This window comes from Entelurus aequoreus, linkage group LG20 (genome assembly GCF_033978785.1).
Source record: "Entelurus aequoreus isolate RoL-2023_Sb linkage group LG20, RoL_Eaeq_v1.1, whole genome shotgun sequence".
NCBI lineage: Eukaryota > Metazoa > Chordata > Actinopteri > Syngnathiformes > Syngnathidae > Entelurus > Entelurus aequoreus.
The window spans coordinates 1,986,364-2,010,230 of NC_084750.1; the positions used below are offsets into that span (position 1 = coordinate 1,986,364).

At 36.5% G+C, this 23,867-nt stretch overlaps 1 protein-coding gene across 5 annotated transcripts in view; it reads left to right on the forward strand.

The window, feature by feature from the left end:
* Positions 1–23,559, forward strand: part of zufsp (zinc finger containing ubiquitin peptidase 1) — a 37,763-nt gene extending 14,204 nt beyond the window's left edge. For 4 of the 5 annotated variants that reach the window (XM_062029161.1, XM_062029162.1, XM_062029163.1 and 1 more), the window contains 8 exons: positions 3,387–3,482; positions 3,558–3,667; positions 4,868–5,036; positions 6,504–6,692; positions 8,246–8,411; positions 9,789–9,949; positions 17,984–18,204; positions 23,426–23,559. In XM_062029161.1, the coding sequence (XP_061885145.1) occupies positions 3,387–3,482; positions 3,558–3,667; positions 4,868–5,036; positions 6,504–6,692; positions 8,246–8,411; positions 9,789–9,949; positions 17,984–18,204; positions 23,426–23,473 (1,160 nt within the window). In that variant the 3' untranslated portion in view covers positions 23,474–23,559. The remainder of the gene's footprint in view (positions 1–3,386; positions 3,483–3,557; positions 3,668–4,867; positions 5,037–6,503; positions 6,693–8,245; positions 8,412–9,788; positions 9,950–17,983; positions 18,205–23,425) is intronic. The other variant, XM_062029160.1, reaches the window with a different exon arrangement.
* The last annotated feature ends 308 nt before the right edge of the window (positions 23,560–23,867 follow it).

The window sequence follows — 23,867 nt, forward strand, 5'->3', positions numbered from 1 at the left end:
GATGCTCTCTATCAAAATATGAAAATAGAGATAAAGGCATCATGTAATGAAAAGCTGACACGTTGATACTATTAATTAACAATAACACAAATATTTGTCTTTAAATAAATGGATAACATTTATCTATAGCCTTTTTATTTGACACTAGAAATTACATGATGGAGTCAAGTTCACAACCCAACACCGTTTTAGAATAATGAGTTGAAAAATCCTGATTAATAATTGTGATTTCACTATTAATTAAAGATAATCCTAATTATTATTTCGGCCATAATTGTGCAGCCCTATGTATAAGACTAGAGCTCAAAAGGACACTATTTTTATTTACATGGACAAAAAGTGCAGTTTTACACCCTATGGACGTCAGGTGCCATTTTGCAAAATTTCTTGATATTTGTTTTTATTATCTATGTCCATAAGGTGCTATCTTGCACAATTTTCACTTTTATTTTTACTTAATTATGTTATTTTTTTCTGCCATATTACTTTGTTTATAATGCTTGTGTTGTTTTCATGTGCACATTCAATTTCTACTTGAGGTACAAGTACAGTGTTCTTATCTACAATAATGTTTGTTCTTCAAAGAAAATCATTTTGAATGTGTTGTTTTAAAAAAAAAAAAAAAAACTTGATTGAATCCTGTAAGTGATGTTTTTTTTGTCAATTCTAGCATCCTTAAACTCTGTCATTCGAGACTATTCACGTTTAGAGAGTACCGGTAGCTGAAATTAGCTTCTCCTATCTGAAAGACCAGCAGCCATCACTGGTATACATCCTGTGTTTTGTTGCACAATAAGCAGCAACATTTGGAAAAATAGAGTAAAACGATAAAATATTAGAAAATAGATTTAGTGTAAAAATGCTCATTGTCATTTCTGTATTATTATTTATTTTGCTAACTGCTTCTTTGCTATCACTTTTACCATCATATTTGTACATATCGTATGTGCTGATGTTGCTCTATTGTTGTTGTTGTTGTTATTGTTGTGTTTGCTGTTGTTGTTTTTGTCTCTCTGTCTAATCCCCCTCTTGTCCCCACAATTTCCCCGTCTGTCTTCCCTTTTTTCCTCTTTCTATCCCCTCCTGCTCCGGCCCGGCTGCACCAAATGATAATATAAATACATTTAATAAAGTCAAATACAAATAAGGCAACAAGAGAAGTATCCTACACTTCTCTTTTGTAAAGTAAATCTGAACAGGGCATCTACATCAACTATATGATTTGCCTGAGAAGCTGGACAGGACAAAAAAAATAAAAAATATAAACAGATGTATTCATACTAATACTAACATTTGTTTTAAGTGTATGCAAAACATTTTTTTGTCTTTTGTAAGAAGATATATGCATCTTTGCCGATTTATGCAAATTATACAATGACTTCATATGGACCATGCCCCCACCGCCACTAGTATATTGGCAAGCTGGGGTAAACCTTGTATGTTGTACTAAACACTGGTCACTAGGTGTCAGTAGGGCTGTGTACCGAGTACCGGTTCCTAATTGAGTCGGTCCAGGAGGACTGTTAAGATTCTGGACAAATGATACTGCTATCGGTATTTTTTGATGTATCTGACAGTCGTAATTATAACACTGTCACATTCACTTTAACTGCCGCTGCTACGCATAAAAAAGACACGGGTAGGATGTGATAATCATCTTGGAATAATGACAAATAGAGAAGCAACTGTTACAAATGTTTGTAACGCAACAATATTTCCTCCCTTGAGTCGTGAACGCGCTTAGCTCACGACCGCTTCGTCAACCGTCTTCCTAGCGATCCAATATTCCACAGGCCAATATTAGTCCTCTCAAAAAAGTGAAAAATGGAAGTAATACAATAATCCATAGAGTTGCTCAGAAGCAAGATAGCATCCGCTGACAGATCTGACATGGCGCCCACTTAACATGCTAATTGACTGATGATTATGTTACAGGCCTCGAATTTTAACATTTTAAGGTCATGGCAAGTGTTGCCTTAAAGAAGGGCTCATATTTTAGGGCACCAAGGCAAACATTATTTTCTTTCAAGGCAGTTATGGCCAAAGTAATAATTAACATTATTGTTATCCATATTGAAATCATGATTACTGATTGTTAGGTAAAGCAGTATTGGGGTGTGAACGTAATACCATCATGTCATTTGTAATGTCTAATAAAAAGACTATAGATAAACGTTATCCATATATTTAAAGACAAATAGTATGTTTTTTAATTCTTTAATAATATCAACTTGTCAGCTTTTTGTCATAACATGATGCTTTTATCTCTATTTTTACATTTTGATAGAGGGAGTTTTTTTTTAATGTATTTAAGTTATGTACATTCATATGTACATGTAGATGCTGTATCGGACAGATCCATTAAGAGTTTGAGCAGAAATATGTCATATAGGAATTAACTATACACAATAAAACATTAACAACATGCTGTGTCACGTGAATGATTTTTGAAGTAACACCTTTGTGTCATGAAAAAAACACAATAAATGTAAAAAAATCCTGGTGTTTACTTCTTGTCAAAATAAAACACAAAGCAGTTTGGTTAATGAAGATGAAGTGTAATAAACAAGCTTTGTTCTTCTCCAATGCTTCCTATCAGTGCAACAGTTTGGCCAACAACAAAAAAACCCGGAGTGACAACTCTCACGTCGAATACACTCTCTGCACAGCCTGCGTCCAGTTCAATGAGATGACAAAACATTTTAGCTAGTATTGATGTTATTTGAACACTGATACAGGTTGTAGTAAAATAAAGGAGTGAACATCCCAGTCAACAAATTAAAGACTTTATTAACAAGTTGTGGCAACGTTCACGACACATCGCCTGCTGCAAAACATCAAATAGTTTTCTCTTAAGCTGTATACCTTTAGTGTGGGGACAAGTGTGTCTGTCTCTGATATTGTCCACACCTGTCTCCATCTAAACACAGCAGTGCGCTCTTAAACACATTCCGGGAAGCGAGGGGAAAATCACGTTAAACCAAGCGCTTGGGTCCGTTTACTCCGAGGAAAAATCTCCGGAGCAAAGTCGGTGTCGTTGGTCCGCCATGATTAACAAGCCAAACGACGCCAGTGCGCATGCACCTGACTTTGTGTTGCTGAAAATGCATTAATAAATGACGGGTTTTTAGTAATTAAAAAATGAAACAGTATTACTAATCGTCAGGATTTTTATCGCAAATTATCATTAAATACTGTTACATCCCTCGTCCACTAACAAGTAAAAAGTCAAGGGCGGTCACGGCTTGTTCTTGCTGCAAATGTTGGTCAATTTTTTGGGCATTACGGCAAAAGGTTAAATTCGAGCCCTGATGTTATAATAAGCCCAAATTGGCTTCTTATAAGCGGACTCGACAACACTGCCTCAGTGGACTTTGTTTTTTCAGGAGACGAAGCACTTGAGTGCCCACTGTGCCCAGTTGTTTGCATTGACAGCGCCTCGCTGCAGCAACACGTGGAACTGCACTTAGACAGTGGAGCAGGTGGGATCGTACCGCAACATCATCTGCTTCGAACGAGACACACATTCAGCCCTGCGTCTATGCTTCTTGCTTCAGGGAGCTCTGAGTCAGACGAAACGCTGGCCTGGAGACTTCAACAGGAAATGGAGAAGAAGAGAAAGGTGGAGGAGAGCCGTCTAGAGAGGGAGGAGTTCAAGAAGTTGCAGGTCTGAGCAGAGAACCCTCGTATAATATTTGAAATATTTCACTCAATTTAAATTTATTTTATATTCATCTTCTTGGTGTTCTGTGTAAGTTCAGCTCAGTTGTTATTTGCTACCCTACATCACACTTTCTATTTGTTGCATGGTGTGCGTACGTTTGAGAGCCAGTGCTGGTTGGTTCATTTATTTCTAAAATTTTTTGGATAATAAGCTGTAAAACACAGAATATCCGGGAAATTTACATAAATGTGAAAGAAATGCTGTCTTTGTGATGAGAAGGAACATTTGTTTGGGAAAATCATTTGTCCGGTACGCCCATTCATCCCAGAAACACATCCTGAACTAAACGATATAGAGACGACCACTTGAAACTAGGAAGCTAAAGCTACCAAGAACAAGCCATGCACCCGCAACACATTTCATCTGCTTGTGTTGTTGTGAACGACATCATGGATGTAAGATCAATGTACAAACAACAGTCACAACTTGAGAGACTCCTGTTTTTTTCGTTATTTTTTACCAGCCTCAAGTCGTCTCCTTACTCATCAAGCTCAGAACAGCAGCTCACTTCCCCCCCTTCACAATAACTGTCTGACCGCGCAAACAAAACAAAGGTTTCAAAAAAGTACCTTACAAAAGCATAATGCCTAAAGCACTTATATAAAATGATTATGCTTTGAATTAAAATACTGGTTAAACGTGTCCAAATATGTATTGCACCAATACATTTGAGGATTTTTGCATTTTATTAAATGTTATTTATAACACAAAAAGCACACATTTTATAGTGGTAAAATACGTGTAAGAGGTAAAAAACAGAATTTTGTTATTTTTTTGGTCTATTGCTATTTCAATTTATTGTTGCTACTGATTTAATTTTACTTGCTGTTACTAATTTATATTCATTGTTTTATTTCATTATATTTAAAGTTGCGTTTTGGTGGTACATTGAATACTCATGTTTCCATAATTGATAAATAGTCGTTTTTATTAATTGAGATTTCAATATCAATCAAAATAATTGTGATTATTGTTTTTGTCATAATCGTCCAGCCTTGTGTAATACTGCTGCAGTCTTAAACAATTTTCTGACTTGTGTGGTTGTGGAAGTGGTGCAGTAGAACCTGTTGCAGTGTCACAATATAAAGTGTTGTGCCAAGACCCTGCATATAACCCGGATCTGCTGGGTTTTTAAATTCGCAGAGGCAGTTTGGCCTGGATGGCAGTGGCGGCTATCGCTCCCAGATGGAAAGAAACATGGCGAGGGATGTGGCCAGAGGCGTCTTGGCCCCAGCAGAGTATCACTGTAAGAGGGTGGAGTTGTTGGAGTCGCTCGCCTCAGGAGTTGACGATGGCAGGTCCAGAACTCAGGGTATGTGGGGAAAAAGTCCAGTTCTGTACTCCTAAAAAATACAAGTTGGCTATATGTGTTTGTACTTTGAAAGAACTAAAGTTTCAATACAGTCAGCCCTCATCTGACAAGCTTCTGGTTGTACAATACTGTACACGCTTTAATAATACAAGTATATAATGGCAAAACTATGTTCAATGCCATGGGTGTCCAAACGTTTTGACTTGGGGGCCACATTGGGCTAAAAAGATTTGTCCGAAAGCCGACTGCATGTAAAGTAACAAAATGTATACAGTAAATATCATTAATAGAATAATATCATAGATATATAGTAGTTAAGAGTGAAATTTCGACTCCTACCTTGTTGACATCCGTGACAACCTCCTTAAAGCTTTGTAATCAGAAAAATCAAGCAGCTAAAATGTGCCAAACATGGATAAGTGTGGAGAGTGTTTTGCATTTTTCCCAGCATGCATTGTTGTTGATTTAAATGGGTGTAATTGTGAATTGTGTATGGTGTTTGGACATTTTTTAGGTTGCGTTATGTGAGACCTTGTGTGTTGACTTTTTGTGTTTGCATATGGCACCTTTTAAAATTAAGCTGGCATTCCGCAGGCCTGACTCTTTAATACATTGGTGACGTCTGGCGGGCCAAACTGAAGATGCCAGCGGGCTGCACTTGGACTACGGACACCCATGTAACAATTTCCCTTGTGGATCATAAAGTTTGTCTAAGTTTTAAGCTGATTTATATCTATCTCTAATTATGGGTCGTAGAATCCAGTGTTCTCTTGATTATTGTGGGAGTTACGTTCCAGATCCCATTGTGCTACGTGTATTTGCGCGAAGTAGTGACACAGTTTATTTTAAGATTTATATGAATATTGTATGCAATTTAGCTCTTTTTTTAAATCTTCCACACGTTCTTATAAACCTTTCCCATACTGTTAACTGACCGTTTTTACACTCTTAGAAACACTTGCTCTGCCCCTAAACACTTTCTACATACACTCTTAAACCTCTCATTGTATCATATATTCTTTGTAGTACTCATCGTTGATGGCTTAGCTTTGCTGTGCTGATGACCACAAATTAATATAACAATCATAGATCCAGTAATGTAACTTAGGCTGATAACAGCCAAGCTAGCCTAAAGCTAGTTCCTTTAGCACAGCATTAAGCAGTTCCACCTTTTCTGTGACAGTAGGCCTCTTCCTCTGGCGCTCGGGTTCAGGTAGTAGGGCACAGATTGTAATGTACTCGTCTGCTCCTAGGTGTCATGGCCGCCTTGATTGAGTATTATAATGTACTCTGTCTGTCTGTGCCTAGGTGTCATGGCTGCCTTGTTTGAGTATTGTAATGTACTCTGTCTGTGTGTAGGTGCAATGGCCGCCTCGTACGAATATTGTAATGTACTCTGTCTGTCTGTGTCTAGGTGTCATGGCCGCCTTCTACGAGTATTGTAATGTACCATCTGTCTGTGTCTAGGTGTCATGGCCGCCTTGTACGAGTACTATCAGATTGAGTGCAGAGAATGTGTGCATGTGTGGTTAAGCGCGGACACTGACCACTACTGCTCCTCAACGGGGGACAAAGGCTGGGGCTGTGGCTACAGAAACTTCCAGATGCTGCTGTCATCTCTACTCAGAATCGAGATGTATGCACCCTCCTTCCCAGGTACTCCATCATACTCAACCCAATCAAATACAGACAAAACTACAGCAAATCAATTAGCCTTGGAATAGTAAAGCGGCTATAACAAGTAGAGTTACTTTTTAATACTACTAAAGTGTAACAAGTCGTGTTGTTACTTTGAAATACTACTAAAGTGTAACAAGTAGTTACATTCTAGAGCAGTGGTTCTTAACCTGGGTTCGATCGAACCCTAGGGGTTCGGTGAGTCGGCCTCAGGGGTTCAGCGGAGCCGCCAAGGAGGTAAAGACACATCCGACTTATCGTGTAAATAAAAACCTCTCCCTATCAGCGTATTATGGATACCCCCAAACAATGTTCCCTCTAATTTTCCATCTGATTTGCAGGTTGTTTGATTGATCGATTGAAACTTTTACTAGCGGATTGCAAAGGAAGAGAATACATTATATAAAACAGTACAGTTTACACAGTACAGTACATATTCCGTACAATTGACCACTAAATGGTAACACCCGAATAAGTTTTTCAACTTGTTTAAGTCGGGGTCCACGTTAATCAATTCATGGTAATGTGTGTAAGGTGTGTAATTTGTTGTGAGTTCATGCACTGTGTTGGTTTTGTTCTTTGAACAAGGTGATGTTCATGCACGGTTCATTTTGTGCACCAGTAAAAAAACATGACTTTTTCTTGAATTTGAAAAAATATATATATATATTTTCACCAAAGAAGTGTTCGGTGAAAGCGCATATGAAACTGGTGGGGTTCGATACCTCCAACAAGGTTAATAACCACTGCTCTGGAGTGTTAAAAAGTACACTATTACAAAGTAACAACACTACTTGTTATACTCTAGTAGTGTTAAAAAGTAACAATTATGTTGTTACTTTGTACTACTAGAGTGTAACAAGTAGTTACTTTTTAACACGATGTTGTTACTTTGTAATACTACTAGAGTGTAACAAGTAGTTACTTTGTAACACTACTAGAGTGTAACAAGTAGTTACTTTGTAACGCTACTAGAGTGTAACAAGTAGTGTTGTTACTTTGTAATACTACTAGTACTTTGTAATACTGCTAGAGTGTAACAAGTAATTACTTTGTAACACTACCAGAGTGTAACAAGTAGTGCTGTTACTTTATAATACCACTAAAGTGTAACAAGGAGCTACTCTTTTATACTACTACAGTATAAAGTAACACCTGGTGATATCTCTGACGACGGCTCAGGGGTTAGCTTAATTTGTACCTGATCTCTGACGACAGCTCAGGCATTAGCTTAATTTGTATCTGATGATATCTCTGACGACGGCTCAGGCGTTAGCCTAACTTGTACCTCATGATAATTCTGACGACAGGCTCAGGGCTTAGCTTAATTTGTACCTGATGATATCTCTGACGACTGCTCAGGCACAGGTCCTATGTTGTTGTACACAAACACATATGTTGTATGTTGTTGTACACAAAGACATGTACACATTTGTTCAGTAGAAGAATGAAATCGGTTCATGTCTTGCAAAGTGGTGCCTACACAACATTTAACGAACTCAATCCATCGTCTTGTTCTTCTATGTCCTTAGACAAAGTGGTGCCAAGTATTCCACACGTGCAGGGCCTGATTGAGGAGGCCTGGAGAGCAGGTCTGGATCCGCAAGGTGCGTCCCACTTTAACCACCGACTTCAAGGAACGCGAGCTTGGATCGGCGCCACGGAGATCTACGTGCTCCTTACCTCTCTAGGATTCAGGTGACGTCATGCTTGCCAATGTGTACTAACGTATCCAGTATGATGTATGATTCATGTGTGCACAGCTTTGAATTACTGCCTGCTACTTTCAAGGCACTAATGTTGCTAGTACGCATCAAGGTGGAATACATAGGTGGTAGAACAATGTTGGTTATCTTACAAAGGTAAAATACACAAGAATGACTGAAGTAATTGGAAAGTGACAAAAGTGGGAATAGAGGAAAATGTGCAAAACCAGCAATTCCTATTAAGTTGTTGTTCAAAAGATGTTTTTAAGACTAACTAATGAAATGGCAAGGACCTAAAAACCTTCCTCTGACTATCTCTGAGAGTCCTGCACGTTTGTTCCATAGCATTCCTGCAGACTGCAAGTTTATGTCCACACGTTTTCCGTGAATTTCAACATAGTTGGTACTAAGTCCAAGTTCATATAACACCTACAGACTAGTGCAATGTTGGGACTTAAACCCTGCAGGACACGCTGCAGGACTGCATATATCGCACATGATATCACTCATAAGTAAACACGCCGCAGGACTGCTTGTATCGCACATTATTTCACACACAAGTAAACCCTCTGCAGGACTGCTTGTATTGTACATGATATCACCCACAAGTAAACACGTTGCAGGACTGCTGGTATAGTACATGATATCACACACAAGTAAACACTCTGCAGGACTGTTTGTATTGCACATGATATCACCCACAAACACGCTGCAGGACTGCTTGTATCGCACATGATATCACACACAAGTAAGCACGCTGCAGGAGTGCTTGTATCGCACATGATATGACACACAAGTCAACACGCTGCAGGACTGCTGGTATCGCACATGATATCATACACAACTCAACATGCTGCAGGACTGCTTGTATCGCACATGATATCACACACACGTCAACACGCTGGAGGACTGCTTGTATAGGAGTACTTATATCGGCGCTTTTACATTCAAGCCAATACAACCCGATACTTGGACTGATATCAATATTAGATTGAGACACCCCTAATTCTTACTGATGGGTGTCGTGTTTTGCCGTCTTGTTTGTGGTATTTGAGTCACTAATAAATGCTTGCTTTGCGTAAATGAATGCAGTCTGGTTTTATGTGCTGCACACAGCGAGGCAAGTGAGGTTAAAGGTAATGTGTGGTCTTGGATTTTCACAATAAAGTGACCAAAATGCAGTAGAATGAACGCTGGGACTTGATCCTAAATGCAGTTATTGAAAAAAAGGACCAAAGTCTCCTCGCCCACATAGATTCAAAAGATGGAAAAAGACAGCATTGTTAAACTGTGTTTATACGTTTGATTAAAATCTGCATGGATTTGAGTGTGAGATGAATCATTTGGAATCTTTGTGTCTCCCCCTCAGTGGCCGTATCATTGACTTCCACCAGCCAACAGGCTCAGGAGGCACCCATCCTCAGCTCTTTGAGTGGGTCAGAGAGTACTTCAATCAGTCCCGCTGGATTAGCAAATTGACTCCCAGACTGATCCAGACCTCCCTGCCCCCGCTCTACCTGCAGCATCAAGGTGCACCCAAAAGCCTGACACTTGAACACATGAATATCTAGTCTGCTATGTTCTTGCCCTGGACTTTATGGACTCTCACACTGAGTGACAGTGCCAGGTCCAACACTGATAGGCAGGCAGGGCAGTAGGGATGCACCATTAATTGACATAGAGGCTTTAATTAGTGCCATAAATGATAAATAACCACAAGAGTCACCGGCATTTGAGTGACAGACATGTTGGCTAATCCGAATTGTTGAGCCTCGCGTTTCTTCGTCTCGCGCTTCAAACCAAACGAAAGAGGTCTCACTTCTGCTTTGCTCTCAGCACCTGAGCGCCTTTATTGAACTGAACGCAGTGAGCACTCTTTTCAGTCATCCACAATCTTTGTTTCGGTGGGCAGAGAGCAAGACTGACTCGCTAGTGAAAAGTGCTGCAATGTAACAAAAATAGGAGAAAAACAAATATGATTACAAAGCCAAGTGTCCCTTTGTGGTAATATTGCAGCTTCAAATCGGATGGGCAATATGAGCCCATCAACATGAACGAACAAGCAAGAATGCCGTGATCATGTGATGCCAACAAACAAAAAGACAACGTCCAACCCCGTTTTTCCAACTGGGAAAAAAATACACTTTAAGATGTTCAATATTTATTTAAGTTAACGGCGTGGCGAAGTTGGTAGAGTGGCCGGGCCAGCAATCGGAGGGTTGCTGGTTACTGGGGTTCAATCCCCACCTTCTACCATCCTATGACTAGGATGGTTGTGTCCTTGGGCAAGACACTTCACCCTTGCTCCTGATGGCTGCTGGTTAGCGCCTTGCATGGCAGCTCCCGCCATCAGTGTGTGAATGTGTGTGTGAATGGGTGAATGTGAAAATACTGTCAAAGCGCTTTGAGTACCTTGAAGGTAGAAAAGCGCTATACAAGTATAACCCATTTATCATTTATCATTTATAAGTTACAATTTTGCGCACAGAATTGTTTTTGTTTGTTTTTTTGTTTCGGATAACAGTTATTTACCTTCTACTTACAGTACAATGGTAAACAATTCTGCAGTAATGAGAAATAAAACTTTATATCTCTTTAAAACAATATATATAGGTGTGTGTACATATATTAATATAATTTATGTATAATTAAAAATTAATACAATTGGATATTAAGAGTACCGTATGTGAAAGTTGGACTCCTAGCTTGTCTACTTCCGTGACTTCTTAGAGTTTTGTAATCAATCAGAAAGTAAAATGTGCCAAACATGGATAAGTGTGGAGAATGTTTTGCATTTTTCCCCATCATGCATTGCAATATTTTTAAACAGGCTTAATCTAGATTTTTTTAATGGTGAATGGATGTTTTTTTAATATCCACAAAGTTCAGTGACCATGTCTGTTGACATTTTGTGTTGGTTGGATTTTATTTAAATTTTTTTAACCTTGACTAGGGAAGCTTGTTTGCATTTGGTCGTATAAGCAAATGCTGCGTTTGGTTCTACTCAGGTAATTGACCTGAAAAATTCATATTGTGCACTAGGTGGCAACAAAAAGCAGCATAAACAATTTTGGTGCAATCTCCATATGGGCATGCTTCCTTAAACACATGACGTCTCGCGGACCAATCTAAAGACGTCAGCGGAACGCACTTGGCCCACGCGCTGTAGTTTGGACACCCCCGCTTTAAATGGTTATTTGCATTATTATTATATATTATGATTACATAACATTATAAACACTATATAGTTTTTGTAGGGTATTGCTTCAGTTTAAGAGCGTGATGTAGAAAAAGCTCAGTCTGCATAAAGACAAATATTTGTGAAAGTAAATTATTGCATATTGTTCTAATGTGTGGCACTTTGAGATAAGTATACCTGTACGTCCGGTAAATTATATTAAAGTAAGACTGAAGCAATTGATCCTGTCTCAGAAGCAGCCAATGGGGTGTCAAGTTTGAAGTCACGTGACAGGGGACTTACAAAACAGCATAAAAAGACAGTTACCTGGGTAACCTAGGCATTATAAATGTTTTCAAAACTACAGAAATTATTCCAATGGTTAGAATTTGCACTTTTGAGTGACATAAGAAGTTCTGCTTAATGCAGACCAGGCTAAAACAGAGTGGGCGGGGCTTGTTGACGGAGCAGAGTGTGTCAGACGGAGGCAGATTTCTACAACAAAGTTCTGCAGAACAGTGGTATTATATCCAATAAGTGGATACTTTTTACCCTTGGTTTTTGTTTCGCTGTGTTTGTTGCATCTTTGTTATTGCTCGATTATAAAAGATGTCAATGAAGGAAGTGGTCTGAAAAGTTTAGGAGCAACATTCATATATTCTCAATGTTCAGTGTTTTATTGTTCATAGTTAATATTGTCAACCCTACATTCTGTATTTTATGTACATTCTGACTGTCATATAATTCAGTGAAAAAACTAAAGTTCATTCCGTTTTTGAGATGGTCTGTTTAGTTTTTTACTGAAAAGACACTCCGAATGTACATGAAAATACAGAATGGGGGATTTACAATATTAACTATGAACAATAAAACACTGACTATTGACAATATATGAACGTTGCTCCTCTACTTTTCAGACCACTTCCTTCATTGACATCTTTTATAATCGATATGTTGTATTATGCCCAGGTAGCCCAGGTAACTCTTTATGCTATTTTGTAAAAGCCGTGTCACGTGACTTCAAATCTGACACCTCATTGGCTGCTTCTGAGACAGGATCGATTGCTTCTGTCTTAATTTACTGGAAGTGAGTCTTGCTTTTTAAAGCAACACATTTTTCGACACAGAATTTTTTAAGCACTGAATTTTTTTTACACTGAATCTTTTTTTCAATGAAATTGTCAGCATAATGTGTTGAAAAAAAATCACTTCACAAAATTCAAACACAAAAAATTCAGTTACATAAATCAAGAGTCAAAAAAAAAGATTTTGAAGACACAAATGAACCTCCATAGATCCACAATTGCACAAAAAATAGAATGTGGTCCACAAAGATTGTACTGCAGTACCTCGGATTTCACTAGGAATCTGGTCCAAAAGGGTCGACTTTTTATGTTTGCTTATTCAAAACAAAGAGAAGTTGACAAAAAATTGGCACATTTTTCCAATTATTAGCATCCTTGTCGTCGTGCAGCTTGACATGAGTTGGCTTTTTCTCTCCTTTTCCATTAGTTCTCTGTGCTTTTATTTTGTTGCTTCTGTTTCCTGTTTTGTGTTGAGCGCTTTCTCTTTACCCGTGTCTGAGGCGGCGGCGTTGTGCAGCTGCTTAGAATCACTCATTCATGACATTTATGGATGATTTGTTAGATCATAATCATATTCATGACATTTATGGATGATTTGTTAGATCATAATGCGTGTGTGAATGGGTGAATGTGGAAATAGTGTCAAAGTGCTTTGAGTACTTTGAAAGTAGAAAAGTGCGATACAAGTATAACCCATTTACTATAACCATATTCATGTCATTTATGGATGATTTGTCAGATCATAATGATATTCAATTCATATTTTAAGTTTAAGTACCCATGATTGTCACACACACTAGGTGTGGCGAAATTATTCTCTGCATTTGACCCATCACCCTTGATCACCCCCTGGGAGGTGAGGGGAGTAGTGAGCAGCAGCATTTATGGATGACTTGTTAGGTATTAAACATATTCATGACATTTATGGATGATTTGTTAGATCGTAATCATATTCATGACATTTATGGATGATTTGTTATATCATAATCATATTCATGACATGTATGGATGACAAGTAAGATCATAACCATATTCATGACATTTATGGATGATTTGTTAGATCATAATCATATTCATGACATTTATGGATGATTTGTTATATCATAATCATATTCATGACATGTATGGATGACAAGTAAGATCATAATCGTATTCATGACATTTGTGGATGATTAGTAAGATCATAACCATATTCAAGACATTTATGGATGATTTGTTAGATCTTAACCATATTCATGTCATTTATGGATACATTGTTAGATCACAACCATATTGTGATTTGTTAGATCATATTTATGACATTTATGGATTTGTTAGATCAAAAAATCAAAACCATATTCAAGACATTTTATGGATGATTTGTTAGATCATAACCATATTCATGACATTTATATCACAACCATATTCATGACATTAAAGGAGGATTTGTCAGATAATAATCATGTATGACATTTATGGATGATAGGTAAGATCATAACCATATTCATGACATTTATGGATGATGTGTTAGATCATAATCATATTCAAGACATTTTATGGATGATTTGTTAGATCATAACCATATTCATGACATTTAGATCACAACCATATTCATGAAATTTATGGATGATTTGTCAGATAATAATCATATGTATGACATTTATGGATGATAGGTAAGATCATAACCATATTCATGACATTTATGGCTGTGTTAGATCATAATCATATTCATGACATTTATGGATAATTGGTAAGATCATACCGTATTCAATAAATTGATATCATAACCATATTCATGTCATTTCTGGATCATTTGTTAAATCACAGCCATTTTCATGACATTTATGGATGATTGGTAAGCTCGACCATAATCATGCCATTTATTGATGATTTGTTAGATCATAACCATATTCATGAATTGTATGTATTATTTGTTGGATCATAACCATATTCATGACTAGGGCTGCAACTAACAACTAATTTGATAATCGATTAATCTGTCGATTATTACTTCGGTTAATAATCTGATAAAAGAGACAAACTACATTTCTATCCTTTCCAGTATTTTATTGAAAAAAAAACAGCATACTGGCACCGTACTTATTTTGATTATTGTTTCTCAGCTGTTTGTAAATGTTGCAGTTTATAAATAAAGGTTTATAAAAAAAATATTAGCCTCTACACATTCGCATAGCATTGATCCAACGAATCGATGACTAAATTAATCGCCAACTATTTTTATAATCGATTTAATCGATAGTTGTTGCAGCCCTATTCATGACATTTATGGATGATTGTTAGATCATATTCATGACATTCATGGGTTATTTGTTAGATCATAATCATATTCATGACATTAATGGATACTTTGTTAGATCATAATCATATTCATGACATTTATGGATGATTTGTTAGATCATAATCTTATTCATGACATTTATGGATGATTTGTCAGATCATAATCATATTCTTGACATTTATGGATGATCTTTAAGATCATAACCATATTCAAGACATTTATGGATGATTTGTCATATCATAATCATATTCATGACATTTATGGATGATTTGTAAGATCATAACCATATTCATGACATTTAGATCACAACCATATTCATGACATTTATGGATGATTTGTCAGTTAATAATCATGTGTATGACATTTAAGGATGATAGGTAAGATCATACCATATTCAATAAATTTATATCATAACCATATTCATGTCATTTATGGATCATTTGTTAAATCACAACCATTTTCGTGACATTTATGGATGATTTGTTGGATTATAATCGTACTCATGACATTAATGGATGATTGGTAAAATCATAACCATAATCATGACATTTATGGATGGTTTGTTAGATCATAACCATATTCATGACATTTGTTAGATCATAACCATATTCATGACATTTATGGATGATTTGTTGGATCATAATCATATTCATGACATTTATGGATTATTTGTTAGATCAGGGGTCACCAACCTTTTTGAAACCAAGAGCTACTTCTTGGGTACTGATTAATGCGAAGGGCTACCAGTTTGACACACACTTAAATAAATTGCCAGAAATAGCCAATTTCCTCAATTTACCTTTAACTCTATGTTATTATTAATAATTCATTATATTTACACTTAATTGAACGGTTTAAAAGAGGAGAAAACACGAAAAAAATTACAATTAAATTTTGAAACATAGTTTGTCTTCAATTTCGACTCTTTAAAATTCAAAATTCAACCGAAAAAAAGGAGACAAAAACTAGCTAATTCGAATCTTTTTGAAAAAATTAAAAAAATAATTTATGGAACATCATTAGTAATTTTTCCTGATTAAGATTAATATTAGAATTTTGATGACATGTTTTAAATAGGTTCAAATCCAATCTACACTTTGTTAGAATATATAACAAATTGGACCAAGCTATATTTCTAACAAAGACAAATCATTATTTCTTCTAGATTTTCCAGAACAAAAATTTTAAAAGAAATTCAAAAGACTTTGAAATAAGATTTAAATTTGATTCTACAGATTTTCTAGATTTGCCAGAATATTTTTTTTGAATTTCAATCATAATAAGTTTGAAGAAATATTTCACAAATATTCTTTGTCGAAAAAATAGAAGCTAAAATGAAGAATTAAATTAAAATGTATTTATTATTCTCTACAATAAAAAAATAAATTTACTTGAACATTGATTTAAATTGTCAGGAAAGAAGAGGAAGGAATTTAAAAGGTAAAAAGGTATATGTGTTTAAAAATCCTAAAATCATTTTTAAGGTTGTATTTTTTCTCTAAAATTGTCTTTCTGAAAGTTATAAAAAGCAAAGTAAAAAAATTAATGAATTTATTTAAACAAGTGAAGACCAAGTCTTTAAAATATTTTCTTGGATTTTCAAATTCTATTTGAGTTTTGTCTCTCTTAGAATTAAAAATGTCGGGCAAAGCGAGACCAGCTTGCTAGTAAATAAATACAATTTAAAAAATAGATGCAGCTCACTGGTAAGTGCTGCTATTTGGGCTATTTTTTAGAACAGTAGTTCTAAAAAACCTGGTGCCTGCGGGCACCGCGTTGGTGACCCCTGTGTTAGATCATATTCATGACATTCATGGGTGATTTGTTAGATCATAATCATATTCATGACATTTATGGATGATTTGTTAGATCATAATCTTATTCATGACATTTATGGATGATTTGTCAGATCATAATCATATTCTTGACATTTATGGATGATCTTTAAGATCATAACCATATTCAAGACATTTATGGATGATTTGTCATATCATAATCATATTCATGACATTTATGGATGATTTGTAAGATCATAACCATATTCATGACATTTAGATCACAACCATATTCATGACATTTATGGATGATTTGTCAGTTAATAATCATATGTATGACATTTAAGGATGATAGGTAAGATCATACCATATTCAATTAATTTATATCATAACCATATTCATGTCATTTATGGATCATTTGTTAAATCACAACCATTTTCGTGACATTTATGGATGATTTGTTGGATTATAATCGTACTCATGACATTTATGGATGATTGGTAAAATCATAACCATAATCATGACATTTATGGATGATTTGTTAGATCATAACCATATTCATGACATTTGTTAGATCATAACCATATTCATGACATTTATGGATGATTTGTTGGATCATAATCATATTCATGACATTTATGGATTATTTGTTAGATCATATTCATGACATTCATGGGTGATTTGTTAGATCATAATCATATTCATGACATTAATGGATACTTTGTTAGATCATAATCCTATTCATAACATTTACAGATGATTTGTTAGATCATAACCTTATTCATGACATTTATGGATGATTTGTCAGATCATAGTCATATTCATGATATTTAGGAATTATTTGTCAGATCATAATCATATTTATGACATTTATCTGTGATTGGTAAGATCATAACCATATTCATGACATTTATGGATGATTTGTTAGATCATAATCATATTCATGACATTTATGGATGATCTGTAAGATCATAACCATATTCATTCTTACAACTACAACAAAACTACATCAACAGATACATGTATTGTCTCCAAGTATTTAGTAATATACTAACATAATAATTAGTGAAGAAGATAGTAAATCAAGTCCATTAGGTTTGATTGACCATTAGAGGCTCCTTTAAGTGTTGCTGAGGTTGTCGTGTCGCACTTTGGGTGAAACTACAACCCAAAGTGCGCCAAGTACCTTGTCAAGGTTTTAACTTGGTGCTGAACCGGTCCACTGTTTCCTGTTCACCTGTCCCTCAGGGCACAGTCGCTCCATCGTGGGTTTGGAGCAGCGCAAGAACGGCAGCTTGTGCCTCCTGATTTTGGATCCTGGCATCTCTTCGTCCGACACCAGGAAGCTGATGAGCAGCGATACCATGGCCGTAGCTATGCGCCAGGTCCGCAAGCTCCCCGGCAGCCTGAAACACCTGCAGTACCAGGTGGTGGCAGTAGAGGGCATGCTGTCCAACGATGAAAGAGAGGTTAGTGCCAGTCTTGGTCAATGCATGGAAGACCACAAAGGTGTGTTTGGATGTAATGAATAAGTCTTCCCTCGCGCTTCAAATGTTTACATCCAGTTTGCTCTTTAATTCTGTCAGCTAATGTAGCAGGTACGTTAGCCATTTTGCACGCAGCCCTGCTTTTCACCTTGTTTGAAAGACAAAAAACTGTTTTTACTCTCCATTAATCAGTTAAAGTGGCCGCTATCGACGCAAAATATTTATAAAAAATTAATTTAAAAACCTATAGATATTGAATTTATTTATATTTTTTTAATTTAAAAGAAAGGTGAAGTCCGCTTTTATAAAAAAAATTTGCCTATCGTTTACAATCATTATAAAAGACATGACCGCGGATTAATTTTTTTAATGCTTTCTAACTTGTAATTAAAAGTTTGCTTACAGCATAGCTAATAGGAGGTCCTCTATATCGCCCATAAAACCCAATAAAAAAACTTCCAAAAAGCGCCAACAATACTTTGTTTACATTTGGGGACTTGAATATTAACAAGTATTAATGATATTGTTATTACAAGCGCTAACGCAGACAAACTATTTATTGCGGCTACGTGATCATGAGCCTGTGTGCCTATGTTTACATCATCGACTGATCAGCTGCTTCCTCGTTGCCTTACATCCAGTAAGTTTATTGTAAATCATAAATCATGCCTCTCACCTGGATAGTACAAACCCTGTTTCCATATGAGTTGGGAAATTGTGTTAGATGTAAATATAAACAGAATACAATGATTTGCAAATCCTTTTCAACCCATATTCAATTGAATGCACTACAAAGACAAGATATTTGATGTTCAAACTCATAAACTTTTTTTTTTTTTGCAAATAATAATTAACTTAGAATTTCATGACTGCAACATGTGCCAAAGTAGTTGGGAAAGGGCATTTTCACCCCTGTGTTACATGGCCTTTCCTTTTAACAACACTCAGTAAACGTTTGGGAACTGAGGAGACACATTTTTTGAACTTCTCAGGTGGAATTCTTTCCCATTCTTGCTTGATGTAAAGCTTAAGTTGTTCAACAGTCCGGGGGTCTCCGTTGTGGTATTTTAGGCTTCATCATGCGCCACACATTTTCAATGGGAGACAGGTCTGGACTACAGGCAGGCCAGTCTAGTACACGCACTCTTTTACTATGAAGCCACGTTGATGTAACAGTGGCTTGGCATTGTTTGCTGAAATAAGCAGGGGCGTCCATGGTAACGTTGCTTGGATGGCAACATATGTTGCTCCAAAACCTGTATGTACCTTTCAGCATTAATGGCGCCTTCACAGATGTGTAAGTTACCCATGTCTTGGGCACTAATACACCCCCATACCATCACAGATGCTGGCTTTTCAACTTTGCGCCTATAACAATCCCGATGGTTCTTTTCCTCTTTGGTCCGGAGGACACAACGTCCACAGTTTCCAAAAACAATTTGAAATGTGGACTCGTCAGACCACAGAACACTTTTCCACTTTGTATCAGTCCATCTTAGATGAGCTCAGGCCCAGCGAAGCCGACGGCGTTTCTGGGTGTTGTTGATAAACGGTTTTCGCCTTGAATAGGAGAGTTTTAACTTGCACTTACAGATGTAGCGACCAACTGTAGTTACTGACAGTGGGTTTCTGAAGTGTTCCTGAGCCCATGTGGTGATATCCTTTACACACTGATGTCGCTTGTTGGTGCAGTACAGCCTGAGGGATCGAAGGTCACGGGCTTAGCTGCTTGCGTGAAGTGATTTCTCCAGCTTCTCTGAACCCTTTGATGATATTACGGACCGTAGATGGTGAAATCCCTAAATTCCTTGCAATAGCTGGTTGAGAAAGGTTTTTCTTAAACTGTTCAACAATTTGCTCACGCATTTGTTGACAAAGTGGTGACCCTCGCCCCATCCTTGTTTGTGAATGACTGAGCATTTCATGGAATCTACTTTTATACCCAATCATGGCACCCACCTGTTCCCAATTAGCCTGCACACCTGTGGGATGTTCCAAATAAGTGTTTGATGAGCATTCCTCAACTTTATCAGTATTTATTGCCACCTTTCCCAACTTCTTTGTCACGTGTTGCTGGCATCAAATTCTAAAGTTAATGATTATTTGCACAAAAAAAAATGTTTATCAGTTTGAACATCAAATATGTTGTCTTTGTAGCATATTCAACTGAATATGGGTTGAAAATGATTTGCAAATCATTGTATTCCGTTTATATTTACATCTAACACAATTTCCCAACTCATATGGAAACGGGGTTTGTATTCGTTGGAAGGATGAGGATGTATTCTGATTTAGAATCCAGTAATGGTCAGAACGGCACGAAAAGACGCTTGGTTAATCCCCCCTTTTCTTGGCGAAGATTTTGAGTCATTCGTCACCTAAATGGGAATATATGAACATCCTAGCAGTCAGCATCCTAATAACAGCAGACATTGTACAGTAAGTGACGTTTTATTATGTTTGTTGGCTCTCATGAAGTCTGCAGTGGGTAATAATCAGTCATGTTGTTGGAAAAAAGCAAACGTGATGCCTTTTGTAAAAATGTATGCACCGCGCATGCTTAAAATGATCAAAATACGTAAATATTAAATGTTATTATAAATGTTACTACATTACATATATACTTAGATCATGTATATAAAACCATAATGGAGGGGTTTGGATGTTTTTATAGGCAGAATATATATAAGCTCCATTGTAAGTAGACTTTCGTTTGCATTTATTAAATATTTAGAATGCATTAATAACAATTACATCCGTCGTCATGTCTTTCATAATGATTATGAACGAAAGGCAAAATCTCAACAAAAAAAAGTGCAGTTCCCCTTTAAAATTGGTGCATGTGTATAAGTAGCCTACTTTTGAGGACATACCATTGTTATTAGGGCTGTGAATCTTTGGGTGTCCCACGATTCGATTCAATATCGATTCTTGGGGTCACGATTCGATTCAAAATCGATTTATTTATTTTTTTTAATTCAACACAATTCTCGATTCAAAAACGATTTTTTTCCCGACTCAAAACGATTCTCTATTCATTCAATACATAGGATTTCAGCAGGATCTACCCCAGTCTGCTGACATGCAAGCAGAGTAGTAGATTTTTGTAAAAAGCTTTTATAATTGTAAAGGACAATGTTTTATCAACTGATTGCAATAATGTAAATTTGTTTTAACTATTAAATGAACCAAAAATATGACTTATTTTATCTTTGGGAAAATATTGGACACAGTGTGTTGTCAAGCTTATGAGATGCGATGCAAGTGTGACACTAATTGTTCTTTTTTTTTTTTTTTTTTTAAATGTCTAATGATAATGTCAATGAGGGATTTTTAATCACTGCTATGTTGAAATTGTAACTAATATTGATACTGTTGTTGATAATATTCATTTTTGTTTCACTACTTTTGGTTTGTTCTGTGTCGTGTTTGTGTCTCCTCTCAATTGCTCTGTTTATTGCAGTTCTAAATGTTGCTGGGTCGGGTTTTGGAATTGGATTGCATTGTTATGGTATTGCTGTGTATTGTTTTGTTGGATTGATTAATTTTAAAAAAAATAGTAAAATAAATAAATAAAAATCTATTTTTTAAAAATGAGAATCGATTCTGAATCGCACAACGTGAGAATCGCGATTTGAATTCGAAGCAATTTTTTCCCACACCCCTAATTGTTATGAAGATAACCACAATAATTTTGGACAATAAGCAATATCAAATACTCATATGATTACATCCCTATTTGGATGTAATTCAGTATAATACACATTTTCTTTTTGATTAACAGTGCATCTGAAAAGTATTCACAGTGCTTAATTTTTTCCACATGTTATGTTACAGCCTTATTCCATTTTGTAATGCATTCATTTTAGACACAATACCCCATCAGGAAAGTTTTTTGTTTTTTTTTACAAATTTTTGGCAAATTTATGACAACAAAGTAAGAAATGACATGTACATAAGTATTCAGATCCTTTGCTCAATACTTAGTTGGTGCATCTTTGTCAGCAATTCCAGCCTCAAGTCTTTTTAAATACGATGCCACAAGCTTGGCACACCTATCTTTGGGCACTTTCTCTCATTCCTCTTTGCAGCACCTCTCAAGCTCCATCAGGTTGGATGCATTCATCTAAGTCTAGTCAGGGAGGTGACCAAGAACCCATGGCCACTCTGTCAGAGCTACAGCATTCCTCTGTGGAGAGAGGAGAATCTCCCACCAATCACGCCTGTATGGTAGAGTGGCCAGACGGAAGCCATTTCTTAGTTAAAAGTTTGCCAAAATGCACCTGAAAGACTCTCAGACCATGAGAAACTAAATTCTCTGGTATGATGAAACAAAGATGAAGTATTTGGCGTGAATGCCAGGCATCATGATTGGAGGAAACCAGGAACCGCTCATCATCAGGCCAATACCATCCCTACAGTGAAGCATGGTGGTGGCGGCATTATGCTGTGGGGATGCTTTTCAATCAGGAACTACTAGTCAGGATAGAGGGAAAGATGAATGCAGCAATGTACAGAGACACCCTGGATGAAAACCTTCCCATCCAACCTGAAAGCGCTTGAGAGGTGCTGCAAAGAGGAATGAGAGAACGTGCCCAAAGATAGGTGTGCCAAGCTTGTGGCATCGTATTCAAAAAGACTTGCGGCTGGAATTGCTGACAAAGGTGCATCAACCAAGTATTGAGCAAATACTGTCAATACTAATGATTTATTGTTTTTTTATTCGTAATGTGCAGAAAGCTGTAAAAAAACTTTCACATTGTCATTAATGTGGACAAAGTGAAGCGCTGTGAGTACTTTCCAGATGCACTGTCAGCTTGTCTTTTCATTTGACTAGGAGCTAATGCTGTCTGACACATTTGCAGAGTATATAAATGTGTATTGTTGGTAACAACTTATTTCTTAGCAAGTGGATATTATGCGCTTAATTGGAATTAATCCATCCTGCCAAACGTCACCCGAAACAAAGGTCTAGTTCTCCAGGAATGCTGGATAGATGAATTTCAGGATGAATGGTACTGTAACATGTTTTTACTTAAAATATTCTTTATTACAATAAAGTTGTGTTCCTTGAACATGTCGTTGAGGACCCCTCCGCCAGCTAGCAGCTTTGTTTGCTAAATTACATCCTTTTGGACTTCCAGCAAGTGCTTTGAAGTGTGATCATATCAGTGAAAGTATGCTCTTGTTGTGCTTTCAACAGATCCACATCTTGAACTCTAGGATTCTGTGTGCTGAAAAGATCCCATGAACTGCACTGAACACTTTTATGTCATCTCTCTTCTTGCATTGTGAATATTTAATGTATTAGTTGCTAATAAATCTTTTAAAAGCAAACCAGCTTGAGAGACTCTTGAACGGGTTCACGGGTGCTTAAAAACCTTGAAAATGCTTGGATTTTAATGTTGTGTTTTCAAGGTTTGAAAAATGCTTGAATTTTTGATGAAGTGCTTGTAAATGCTTGGAAATGTTTAACATATTTCTCCGCAGTCTGACTCAATAGGCAAATTATAAAATGGAAAAAAATGAAATAAGTATTCTTAAAAATGAAAGCTACACGCTTGATCTTACATGCCAGAGCTCTGTGTTGCCCCCAAGAGGACAGTGGTGCATCGGTCCATGCCGGGAGGTTGTCGTTTTAATGA